The following is a 13705-nucleotide window of genomic DNA, read 5'->3' on the forward strand; positions in this document are numbered from 1 at the left end:
ACATGAAGATGTAATCTGATTACACCCACCTCAGAACAGGCCAACACACGTTTCATTCTCAGAGCGAGTGAGTTCCTAGTCTTACCATTAGCTTCACGATTCCCCGAAGGATTGTGTGTTTATTATATCTCAGTAAAGTCTGGCGGGAAATTCCCCAAAGGAAATTGTGCTTTCTAGAGATAGAGGTGTATATTACAAAGATCAATGGCCTTTTGAGTTTTCAAACATTGTAATTATCTAATAATGATCAGTTTTTAAAAAAATCATAAAATGTGAAATTTTGTTCATGTTGACATTGTTTAACATATAATTCTTTATCTTGCTGCTATGCTAAGAATTTCATAAACACTAGAAAGAACAAAAATTACCATTTGATAAGATGTAGATAGGGGATACTTTTCTTATTGTCTTAAAATTAACTCTTTGGTTAATTTTGTCCAAATCTACTTATAATTATTGTAGATATTTGTAACCTAAATCTGTGAAGTTTCTAAGTTGCTACTTAATAATACATAGATAACTGAAGACTGATACAAAACCTTAAGCCTTATGAAAATAAGATTCTTATTGAAATTGTTATTACTTTCAAATTGATATAACTTCTAGTTTGGCCAGAAAAAATTACACCTGAAACAAACAAACAAAAAGTCTAGAAAAAAAAATATATTCTTTTAATTTCATTGCTCTTACCTTGATATTTTGGAGTGAACCAAGAAGTCATTTTTCCTGCTGAAACACATTAGTCTTTTTTGTTTCTCTGTTAGTTTATGAAGCACTAAAGGAAGCACAAAACAACAAAAAGTAGGTGAGAAAGCAGCATAACGGGAACTGTGACCATTTGCTAAATGAAATGGCCTCTAAGTCTGTCATGCTTCACGCTCTCCCCACCTCCCTGCATTCACCCCCATTCTGTGTGTCCATGCAGAGAATTTCCACTGAAGTTCAAAGTGTTGGGTCAGCTCTACTGAGGTAATAAGAATCCAAAGGAAAGAGAACCTATCATATTGGAAAACAATGTGCACACACAGGAAAGAGAAATGAGCAGAACAAGCAAAAGAAACACTGCAGAAATGAATAATAAGTACACAAAGTACACAAGTGTATTTATTACAGTTTGCAAGCACTTTGTTCTACATTTCAAAAACGCCACCATCAAGCTGTTGGCACATGTATGTACAAAACAGATTAATTGTAATGCCTGCTACAAAGCACTCTCTGTGAAAATACAAACTCTAATACCAGGAGAAAAAAAAAGGCAAGAGAGTCAACATCATTACATAAGTTTAAAAGACAGTTTTAAAAATCATCACAAACTGTTAAGACACAGAACTGAAACACTACCATATAGAATTTAAAGAAGCCCATTAATACTTCTGCTGAATATCTGTAATACTGCATATTCCAGGAAAAAAATGTTGAACCAGGAAGATAATAAAAAACAGAGAAGCAAACCCCAGATTAATTAAATAATCCTACAGATGCATTATCATGCCACGGAGAACCCTAGTGATATCCCTACGTACTACAAGAACTTGTAAAATCATGGGTGATGCATGGCTAGTCCTTGTACAAAGATTGTTTCACTCAATAAATGTTATCAGAAATGCACTTACATTGATAGGAGATTTCACAATGGTCAAATCAGTGCACAATATACTACCTAGGTTTTATACACTGACAAAAATGTCTTGTCAGGCGACATCATTTGAAAAGACACTTTACAGCATTCTTGTAGCGTTAGAAATCATCACGAGCCCAGGTTAAAACAAACAACTCAATTTGGTCCAGTAATACTGATTGCTTTCTTTTTATTCCTTTGCTATAGGTACTTCTTATAAATGAGTGTGAATGAACAGTTGGTTAAAATGACTCACCGGAAAGGAAAACACAAATGTGCCACCACACTTTGGAAGGATACAGTGGCCTCCTACTGTACTCTAAAAAACACTACAGGTAAGCCAACGTAGATCGGGGAGGCTGCAAGCAAAGCTATTATAGTAATGGAAGCCTTTTCAAATATATCATACACGGTTGAGGGGTAGTTTACAGAGGTGCAACCCACGGAACCTTTCTAAGGTAGGCAACACAACTTCTGGGGGGTGAGTGTGCTTATTTTTCATATGCCACCTTCATGAAGGCAAGTAATGTTCCACATTAGCATATTCAAGTTCCAATCCAGCCACTGCTTACGTCACAAAGAGACCCTTCTCCAAGCAGGTCCACAGTCGTTATTCCCAGGAAAACCGTCTCTGTACTAAACTTTAAAAGGTACGCCTGGTGTCACAGTCTCAAAAAGGCAACTAGCCATGCATTAGCATCACTGTTTCTACATGCTCACAACATAAACTTGAAGAATCCAAGGGAAATACCTCCTCCGTACATCGAGAAAAAACACAACGTTAACAAAGATAAGAAGCACTTTTTTTTTTAAACCTACTCTTACAAATTTAGAAATTGCACCTTAGATTGTTGAAAACATTAACCAGAGCCTACAGTCATGTGGCCACTGATCTTAAGAAAGATTTCCGTATTTCAAGAAGAGTCATCATGGTGTCATCTCTGTCGGTGGTTGGTACTGTACAATGGTCCCTTTGAAGGTTACCTGTAGTCAAGCTAGTTACCGAAATGAAAACTAAAAAGTATAAAAAGCTACCTTTTCTTTTCAAAACATAAGAAATAATGCAATAGGTGTTATGTATAACAACATGGGAAGTGGTTAAAAATCAAATCTCTGTATTTGACAAAGTTAGTTTCATTGATCTTAAGAATTAGTAAATGATGTTGAGAAATTAAAAAAAAAGAAAAGAAAAAGGCTGGACAGGAGCTTGTAGAAGAGATCTGATTACACCAATTTAACAGATTCGGAAGTTAAGTGCTAAACAACAAAGAACTATATTCGGGTGATTCATAAGTCACCCTCCATATCATTGATGAGAAGCACTTTCATTTTATTCTTCGAAAGGTTGGATGGTTGGATGGTTGGATGGCCCTTAGTTAAACACCAATGCATCTGAGTGGGAGGGTGGGAAGGTGTTGCTTATGTGTATGCATTGAGCCGCTCTTTGGAGCGAGTAGAGTGGATGTCATGCAGCTCTTGCTCCTCCTTGGACTTGATGTCCTCGTACTTCTGCATCCTGCAGGCATCTTTCACGTATGCCCAGTTGGCAGACAGAACCATAAGGTAGTGAACCTAATCAAAGACAAAAATAGTTTATATAGGAAGCTTTTTCAATGTCCTCAGTTCACCTTGCTATTGGGAAAGAAATGTTCAAAATGTATTGTTATGTAAGATACATTCACTAATAAAATGGACCAAAATTTCTGTGGTAATAGGAACAATATAAATAAAATGCATTCTTGGCTCACTCCTCCAATGACATGACACCATCTTGACTCTCTTTCACTCTCTTTTCCTTCTTCTTTTTTAACTCTGAAATATCCAAGACTGATTCTGAACCTTGATGTGATATTTTCTGTCTATTCTGCCCTCATCTGCCTGAACCACAAGATGATACATTTCATGTCCAGGGATGTATGTTTTCTAACCCATCATTGGAAATAGTTTCATATATACTTTGAGTCAACTTGAATTAATGGGAGAATATACTATTCACTGTGCAAAGGAAAGGGGGATCATGGAAGCCCCCAAATAAATCTGTGCATTTAATTATTGAGTTAAATCCCCATACAGTGAATTTTGCATTTCCCATTTGACTTAAGCTACACAAGAGCAAATACAGTGTCATAGATTTTGTGCAAGTCTAGAGCCATGTTTCAAAAGGAAGCTCCTGATTTGTCTCCGACCGTGGTCGGCAAACTGAGGCTCGTGAGCCACATGCGGCTCTTTGGCCCCTTGAGTGCGGCTCTTCCACAAAATATTACGTGCGAGCGCGCACATACAGTGCGATTGAAACTTCCTGGCCCATGTATAGAAGTTGGTTTTCGGCTTTCAATCCTTGTACTGTTGATATTTGGCTTTGTTGACTAATGAGTTTGCCGACCACTGGTCTGGGATAAGGGAATGACGATCCAGATTTGACTTGGGTTGACTCAGCCATGAGGCCACTTATTTGTTTTCTTTCTTACCCTCCCTCTTGGATCATGCGAGAGATACAGCCATTTTCCAAGCAATGGACTTTGATGGGTAAACAGGAAAGGGAAACCAAGTGGTCAGTTATTTCCTTTCTCTAAGTTTGAAGGATGGCCAATATTTTCATCTATAACTTAGTAAGATAGAACACTAAAATTTTGATTACTCAAGAATACATTGAAAGGCAGGAGACAGGTTGGTTCTAGGAAAGTACAGTTGGACACCAAGAATGAAAAGTCCACCCTAAATGGTGCCTGCGGTGGTATAGTAAGATAATTGATTAAGAGGCAGTAAAAAAAAAAAAATAACAAAACAATCTTGACACAACAGTTTAAGGAAACTATGCATCCCCATCAGAGTAAGCTGTTTTCAGAATGTTCTATTTCCTCTGAAATGTTGCATGTTGGTTAATGAAAACTGTAAGCCACATGTAGGCAGGAACTGTGAGTGACATACTTATCCACAGTAAAAGGAGAATAAATCTTATTAACAAGATTAGTGTGGTGATTTTGTGTTGCTGTAAACATAACAAGTGCTGAGGAGAGAGTTTGGCAAGCGATAGGTACTCAAGTACCTGCCATGTGAAAAAATGTCATATTTTCAAATGTTCTCTTTAAAGTCTGGGGAAATATGGCCCCTAAGTTATTATCCAAGATGTACGTCTACATGTTTGAATTTCAATGTCACTCCAGCTCAGACGCCAGTGCTTCCCAGTTGGTCTTCAGATGCTTCACCTGGGCTCAGGGACACAGCCACCAGGCTGGCCACTGTCCCTCCACAGGTGAACATTATTGTGGAAGCTGGTGCAGTGCCAAGTCCACAGTTCTGTGGGCATATGGAGCCTCCTAAGAACTCCAAAAACTCACACAGTGGAGCACTTGCTAATTTTAGTACATTTTCTAATAATCCGTTCCTTAAGCTACAGATGGGCTAGGGTTAGGCCAGGCTAGGGCTAGGGTTATGGTTAGGTTAGGGTTAGGGTTAGGGATGATAAGGTCTTTGCTGATTTTTTACTGTCATCCCTCCAATTAGTCAGCCACCATGACCTTATTAAGCAGCTCATATTCTCTAATGAAATTCCTATTAGAGGTTTCTACACTAAATCTAAAATGTGGAAGAATTAATCCTATATAATAAAGAGCTGGTATGCTAGCTAATTAGGCTGGATGGCGGAACAGCCTCCCAGAAAAACTTTCTGGATAATCTTCCATAGAGACCAGTGGGCCAATGATGGAGCTATAGCTGAGGCGACTGGGGCTGTGAGGCAGCAGCTGAGGCGGCTGGGGCTGCAAAGACCTCTCCTTGCTTGAATTTTGTGCATCATGCCTCTAGTACAGCGTTTTTCAACCGCTGTTCCGCGGCACACTAGTGTGCCGCGAGATGTTGCCTGGTGTGCCGTAGGTGCAGACAAGACAAGAATTTTATAATTTTTCACTATTTTGTTTACTTAATATTTCATAATAAAGTAATTATAAAATACTTTCTTTGTGTTTATTTGATTCCTATTCAAGAGAATTACTTTATATATAGTCAATATAGGCACAGAGTTAATTTTTTAACATTTTCTAATGGTGGTGTGCCTCGTGATTTTTTTCGTGAAACAAGTGTGCCTTTGCCCAAAAAAGGTTGAAAAACACTGCTCTAGTATGATATAAAAATAAGAAAATATCTGAAAACTTGCTGTAGCACTGACACAATTGGTTTTGTTAGATATTTTTAGAAATCTTTTTTAATAAAACAGAATCATATCTTAATACAAGAGTTGCAGTCACTAAAAGTAACTGGTTTGAAATGCTCATTAGCACATTTGCATTGTCTCATCATTCCTATTTTTAGTCTTTGACCAGAGATAAAATTCTCTTATTTGTCAAAAGGTGTTGCTTCTACCAACACATTACACAATGCACTGGCACCATAGGAATAGAATTAAATAAACCCAAATCAATTCATCATTTTTGCATCTTGAAATGGCTATTACATAGGTGACGTTTCCAGGAACTTTCTAGATTTCTGTAATATTTGACTGCAGGAGCTCTTATTGATGCTTGGAGCAGTGTTGACCCCCAGCATCCCAGCAAGCAATCTGGAATTCCTGGGGAGTTAAAAACGGGGAGCAGGATTGGCACACAGTAGGTCCAGATCATGTGTTAAGAGCCTGACTTTAAGGACTTGTTAATATTTCTGAAGAAAATTAGATAGAGAAGACATTGACATTAAACTACTGGAATTTATTTGAACAAAATTAATCCCTTTCTCATAAGTGATTCAATGGCTTTTTAGTGTTCTTATTTAAGGAGAAAAAAAGGATAATGTGAGTGAAGGAGTGATGATATTATTTAGAACTAGAGGCCTGGTGCATGAAAATTCATGCACTTGGGGGGCTCCCTCAAGCCCGGCCTGTGCCCTCTCACAGTCTGGGACCCCACGGGGGATGTCCACCTGCCGGCTTAGGCTCACTCCCCGGGGGATCAGGCCTAAGCTGGCGGTCAGACATCCCGGGAGCACTTGGGATAGCAGGCCTAGGCTGCAGTCGGACATCTTAGTGCTGCTGAGGAGGAGGGAGAGGCTCCTGCTACTGCCACTGTGCTTGTAGCCCTCAACCCGGCTTGTGGATGAGCAGAACTACCCCTGTGGGAGCGCACTCACTACCAGGGGGCAGCTCTTGCATTGAGCATCTGCCCCCTGGTGGTCAATGCATGTTATAGTGACTGGTCATTCCACCATTAGGGTCACTTTACATATTGTTCTTTTATTATGTAGGATAGTGCACTGACACACTCATATATGCCACAGAGATAATTTTATGTTAATAGTAATTTGATGTCTACATACTAATGAATTTGCTTATTTTCGTTAATGTTACCATATCACTGAGTGTTGTAATCCGTATACTGATTACCAATATTATCTCTGTTGTGATGATAATACTGCTTCAGGCTAAGCCTTTATTAACCTAGTGTTCCCTCACTTTATTTTGGAAATGATAATAAAATAAATCATTCCTATGAATGTCAGACATTTGTAATAATCATCTCTACAAGCAAATACCTCTAATTCCAATGGAAAAATCATGTCGAGGTCCCTGAGATCTTACCATGGCAATGACCGCTGCTCCCGCGCCAGCCAGCGCCACGATGAACAAGTGGAAGGTCATGTTCAGCTGCAGAGGAAACCACAGAACCAACACACGTGTCAGAGTTTCAAGTGGAAGAGGGGTCAGGCCCAAGGCTTCTAATGAGTAAGAGCTTTGTACATCTTCAACAGGGGCGAGCCTGCAAGAACCCCTTCCTCCACAAACACCGTCACAGGATCTTTCCTCCTGAAAACCATGTCAACCTTCACAGCAGCATCATGTGATATGATTTCATTATAAAGATGAGGCCATGATGAATAACAATGGTTTTCAGCAATATAACAATAGAAGGCGATGTTATCTCTTTTTAAGGAAATCTAAAAATTTTCAACTTTCATTAAAATGACAGTTTCTGGAAGAAATTTAAAATAGATATCATTTTTTTTTTTTTTTTTAATTAATTAATTAATTTATTTATTTATTTTTTACATATTTTCTTGATTTTTTTTTTTATTGCCCCCCTCCCTCCCTCCCACACATCCCCTCCCTCCCCATAGTTTTATGTCCATTGGTTGTACTTATATGCATTTATACAAGTCCTTCGGTTGATCTATTATCTCATTTTTATCAACATGAGCAGAACATGCAACTCATTTGTTTTCTAGCCCCAACCCCTGCATAATCTCACGGCAAAAAAAAAAAAAAGGCCTCTGGAATAAAAAGGGGAAAATCAAGTGTAGAATTAACTATGCACCCTTCAAACCACACAAGGGAGCAAAAATTCCCTCCAAATTGAAGGCTGCAAGAATCTCACCTCCGTGGACTCGCACATCCTGAGGAAGTTCTCCGACACAGTGCAGACTTTCTTTTCCTCTCCGATGGTCACAATCCCTACGACATGTGGACAATGATGGGTTAGCATCGCACAGGTTTTCAAGAGCCCAGAGAGGAAATGAAACTTTTGCAGATAAAATCTAAGCACAGTCCATTTTAATTTTTTTTATGATAGAAACCTCCTTCCTGGGTTTTCTTTGCTGGAGAGTGACTATGAGTAGAGTGGTAAGTGGGAGGTCCCACCTCTGCGGCCTTCAGCAAGGCCGAACGTGTTCAGTCTGAATTCACGGGGCCAGCACCTGAATCTCAGGTGAGCTGTGGCCAGGGGCTTGGCTCAGTCATTAGTGTGAGGCATAGGCATCGCAGCTACAGTGACGGCCACGTCCCAGACCGTCCACAGCCTGGATCTCATATCATTATGTGCACCAAGCTCCTAGGAGTCTATAGAAGCACATGGCCCAAAGGAGGACTTCTCTGCTCAGACCGAAAACAGTGCTGTCAGTGACGGGGGATACAAAGCTGTGATGTCACTCGATTGACCTTGGTCCAGTTGATTTATGGACCAACTGTCTCAGGACCACTCGGGGTAATGATCAAAATAAGGATTGTCCCACTGGTGTGGCTCAGTGGCTGAGCATGTCATCCGCTTTTCACTTGGGTCAGACTGAGGGACCTGAGGACTTGGTCTGACAGATGGGGATGGTGACAGAACAGTTACACTGCTCCCACACACATTCTATATACACTATCACTGTGGAGCCACAGGACCCGAGGACACCAACTGGTGAAAGATTCCCGCTTTCCTAGCCACAAGGAAACCTCGTTGGAGAATACCATCTACAGCATTCCCAGATGTTAACCATCTATAATGGTCCCATATGTTAACCATCTACAGCATTCCCAAATGTTAACCATCTCAGCATTCCCAAATGTTAATTATCTACAGATTCCCATCTACAGCATTACCAGATGTTAACCCTCTAAGTATTCCCAATGTTAACCACCTATAGCATTCCCAAATGTTAATTATCTACAGCATTCCCAGATGCTAACCAGCTACAGCATTCCCAGATGTTAACCACCTATAGTGTTCCCAGATGTTAGTAGGTGAGATGTTAATAGTCATTCTGTGAAAAACGTCCATTTGAATGTGTGGATTTGCATGTCTCTTATAAAACCTATAGCTCCCATGGTTTTACAAATGAAGGAGTAAAATTCTGAATAGGGTAGGTGAGATTGGGCTTGACCTTTCCACAGGAGAAGCAGTGGACTGAAAATTTGGGACATAGATATTGCAGCCAGCCTGCCAGGATTGCATCCTGCTTGGGCACTTACTAGATGTGTAACCATGGCAAGCCATTTACTCTCCTGTGCCTCAGTTCTGTCATAAGGGATGCAGTAATAGTGTCCCCTACACAGAACTCTTGTGAAAATTAAACAAGTCAATGTATATAAACCATTTAGAATAGAGTCCACACATAATGATCCCATAAACAAATAAAAAATATTATTGTTACGTGAGGTTTCAGCCCTAAATAAAAATAACCAAAGAGGACTTCTGATTCATTTAACATTCTTTGATTTTGTTGTTATTACCACCTGAGTGTAACTAGGAACGCTCGACAATAAACAGAAACCCCCTAGGGTGAGGTGGAAATAGGCCAGTCCAACAGAGACTCAACCTTCAGATTGAAACCTTCTTAACTCTTGATTGGATTAGGGTAAGGATGGCTAGAGGTCCTAGCCCAGTCTGCTGGAGAGGTGAATTTAAATCCCTCTGAATGTAAGCTATTAGTAACTGTATATTGTTTTATCTATGACACAGTTTAAATGTAAGAATACAGAAATGTTGAGTATGAATAAAGTGTTTTATATGAAAATTCTAATGAAAAGAAAGCTGGTGTCGCTTTTATAATATCAGACCCTGCTAATAAAACTGAAACTTATAATAGTGACTTATCAATTATTAAGAGTCTTTGTTTCCTGCTCTACTAATTAAAAGAATAAACAAAATAAAATGTTAAAACACACATTTTTTGGGGGGAAATGTGACTATTTTGATTTGCAGTATGGGAAATTTAGCTCCTTATAGAATATGATTAGGTGGCTGTTTCCACTTTGAAAGCCTGATGAGTTCTTTATGAAACAAAATTATAAAACTAAACAAAAATGCTCAGTATCTTCATCCTGTTTCAGAAGACAACGAAGTGCATATTTCTGAAGTGATTTTTGGACTAGACCTCATGATGTACAGCTGGTCATGGGGCCATGAACAGAGGCTGCACCCACTGAGCCCGGGAAAGTGCCAGGAGTCAGATGGGTGATTCCATGTTCACGTTGTGAGATCAATTCCCACGCCTTCTCAAATGCCCATCCATAATCAAGAGCAATGCCTTAAATGATACTCTGGTCACTTCATCCCTTTGGCAGAAGGTGACTGGCAGTGTGCCTGAGGCAGTTCTCGGGGAAAACACTGTGAGACGTTGTTCAGAGATGCACCTACCGAACTGACGCAGGTCGAGGCAGAGATTGGCCCCCTCCATGAGGGTACTGTTCCGGCAGATGGTCCACAGGTTGAAGTACATGTAGACGGGCAGGGAGGTGAAAGCCGTCACACCCAGCCAGGCCAGCATGAACAGGTAGGTCAGCATGATGAACTGCAACCGAGAAAAGTCCAGAGAGAACACGTGTCATCCACTGGGAAAGAAGAATTTTTTGCTTACCATGTGCCATATCGAAGGGTTTCGGTACTGTAGATACAACACTGGAGAGGGCTGTGGCGTGGGAAACAGAAGAGACTCTGAAGATTAGGAGAATAAACCTACTGGGGAATCACCACGGCAGTGGCTGGGATATACAAGGAGTGATCCGCCTGCCTCTCAATGCCCAGTTCATTGGTGCAGTGATCTTGTGAATCTGACCACATGTTCTGTGAACTTTGGAAAACATGGAATATTCAGAGTGGATTGTGCAAAATGAGTCACAGATGAATCCTGTTTCAGTCAGAGTACAGCCTTCACCACCACCTATGTGCCTGACCTGATGCTAGCAAGTCATTTGCCAGTTACACACAGAAAACAGGAATGAACAGCAAGACCAAGAGCGAACTTTTAGGACTACAGTCATATCCGTATTTCAATAACTGATCCACACTTGTCACTGACGCAGTGTTCATGGACTGAAGGAATGAGCAAATGTGTCACTCAGTTATTGCTCTAACCCTGGTGGTCAGAGGGGGAACTCAGTTCCTGCCTGCAGGGAACACCTACGTGTACAGACATCTTCCAGGTAACTCACCTAGCAGTAGGCTCTTTCAGGCTACCGTTTGTGTTTTTATGACTAGTGTTTTGTACTTTTCCCCAATTAGAATACAGTTTTCTTTCCCTTTCTCCCTCACAACCCAACAACCCTTAACTACATCTTCACAACAAAACTGGGAGTTGGATAAAGACGTGTTCTGGGTGCAGATGCATGTTTGCCTGCACCAAAAAATCTGAATTTGCCTCCCGAGAGAGCCACTCTTTGCTCATTGTGCCTCATGAGTGAATCGTGGTGTAGTTTCAGATCGGAGTCAGAACACCTGATGTCCGGCACGTGTGAACACAGTACAACTAACTCATAATTTGAAATTTGTATACATTGAAAAATGATGCCCACAGTAAGTCCAGTTAACACCACACATTTACAAAATGTTGTGTGTGCGGTGAGGACCTCTAAGACTTTCTCTCTTGGCAATTTTCAAATATGCAACACAGTATTGTTACCTATGGCATCCCCAGGGCTCATTCTCTATAACTGAAAGTCTGCAAGTCTAGACTCCCTTCACCCACTTCCCCTCCCTCCACTCCCAGCCTCTGGAAACCACTGGTCTGTTTTACATAAACTAGTCTTAACAGAACAGTATGAGGACTTAAAGACATTCTCCTATCTTTTTGGCCTTATTACTATCTATTTTTAGATGAAACTCATTGTGAAGTTCACCTCCACTTCTTCTGTTTGGGAATACAGTTAAAACACACAACAACTGGGAGAGAGAGGAGAATTCCTGGACTTGAAGCCAGGGACTGGGTTGCCCATATGGGAGCCTGGCACATCCTTACCTTCAACATCCCGTCCTCACTCACCAGCTGGGAGCGAGCTGACCTCTAGGGCCGTGATGGAGACAAAGGAAACTCACCACAGTCCACCATCAATCTAACATCAGAAATAAACTCAAAGGAAGTTGTTTGGCTTGGCAAATTGGTAATTAATCTGTATCTCTAAAGGTCAGGTGCAGACAGAGGTGACCTACTTCAGTCGCATCTGCTTTTCATGGCCTTGATCAACACTGAATTTTAATTTCCAGTAGCTCAGGCCCTGCTTGCAGGGAGGAGGGGAGGATGGGGCCTTTTGGACGTTAGATACATGAAGTGGCATTGCTGGCTTTTTGTATTTCAGCCATTGTTTTATACATCACTCACGCTTACTAAGATGCTGACCTTTGCATTCACCAAGAAATAAAACTTAGTAAAATTTCTCTGAGTTGGCTGACCCTAACTCATCGATATTGGGTGGTAAAAACTGCCATAGAGTGATCGGGATTGGGTGCCAGACTCATAATTAATATCCAGCACATCTCATTATCACATCATTGTTTCAGTGCCATTTCATTAGAGCATGCAAATGACTGCCACAGGAAGCATCCTGTTATCACACTTCTTCAGCTGTGCCACACATATGTTACACACGTGCTACCACGTGTTAGCATTCAATTCAACAAGATTGCTAGGAGTTATTTCTTCTTACATGACATTTAAAGGAACATGCAATTGCTGTTTTGATCTCCACTTGGACATTGGTTGTTGGAGGTTGAGCAGGAGGTTGGACTGCAGACATGGGAGAGGCCCAGTGTCCCTGCCCTTCGGGAGGAGGCTAGCCTCGACATTTGCTCCTGGCAGGTGTAGCCACTGAGGTTACAGTGTTTGACCTGAGAGCGACTGTGAATGGTCATTGGTTTTTCACCTGAATTCTCATCAATTTAGCCTTGATGTCTAAGACATTCACAGTTCGTTGAGCAGAGGTGCATCAGTCAGGTAAAACTCACACCTGAGAAGCTGACGGTGCTGACGAAAAGCAGCAGGTGGTTCTGACCCAAAGGTTCTGAGCTCCGAACCACCTCAACCCCGGGAAACTGGCCCGCAGTGAGCGTGCTGCTGTGATGCAGCACACACACTCAGGAGGGAGGCAGACCCGAACTCCGGGGATGTGAGCCAAATGGAGCTCCTGATGCAGGCACAGCCTCTGTGCACCGGACACGCACCACCAGGCTCCATCCAGGCCACGGCCGAGGAGGGCCCATCTCGTGAGCTGTTTCCGGCACGGAATATAGAAACAACTCACTAACTTGGAACTCGGGACCTGTCTCTTCACAGTATCACATTTCAGAATGATAACCCCTCAATGGAAAGGTCTTTAGAGTTATCAGTTCAATTATGCTTCCGCTTTAACCAAGGGAGACCGCTTTGGGTTCCATCACTGACAGAGCGAGCTCAGAGTGTTTCCACCCTGTGACCGAGAAGTCGCATCAGGTAGATGCTAAGCTGAGGGGCACAGTCTCAAAAGAATGTTTTAAAGCTGAGGCCACCTGAGAAAGTGGCTCACAGCTGAGGCACAGGACATGAAGCAGATTGTAGCGAACACTCCACCTGAGGACTGAAAAGGAAGCAGCA

General features: G+C 41.3%; 1 protein-coding gene across 2 annotated transcripts in view; it reads right to left on the reverse strand.

Annotated features, from left to right (window-relative positions):
* Positions 1-1078: 1078 nt before the first annotated feature.
* Positions 1079-13705, reverse strand: part of GPM6A (glycoprotein M6A) — a 158737-nt gene continuing 146110 nt past the window's right edge. For both annotated transcript variants that reach the window (XM_084878366.1, XM_084878365.1), the window contains exons 4-7: positions 10501-10654; positions 7978-8054; positions 7185-7250; positions 1079-3190 (exon numbers count right to left, since the gene is read on the reverse strand). In XM_084878366.1, coding sequence (XP_084734492.1) covers positions 3038-3190; positions 7185-7250; positions 7978-8054; positions 10501-10654 — 450 coding nt within the window. In that variant the 3' untranslated portion in view covers positions 1079-3037. The remainder of the gene's footprint in view (positions 3191-7184; positions 7251-7977; positions 8055-10500; positions 10655-13705) is intronic.

Source organism: Pipistrellus hanaki, assembly GCF_964339955.1.
Source record: "Pipistrellus hanaki genome assembly, chromosome: 3".
Classification (NCBI taxonomy): domain Eukaryota; kingdom Metazoa; phylum Chordata; class Mammalia; order Chiroptera; family Vespertilionidae; genus Pipistrellus; species Pipistrellus hanaki.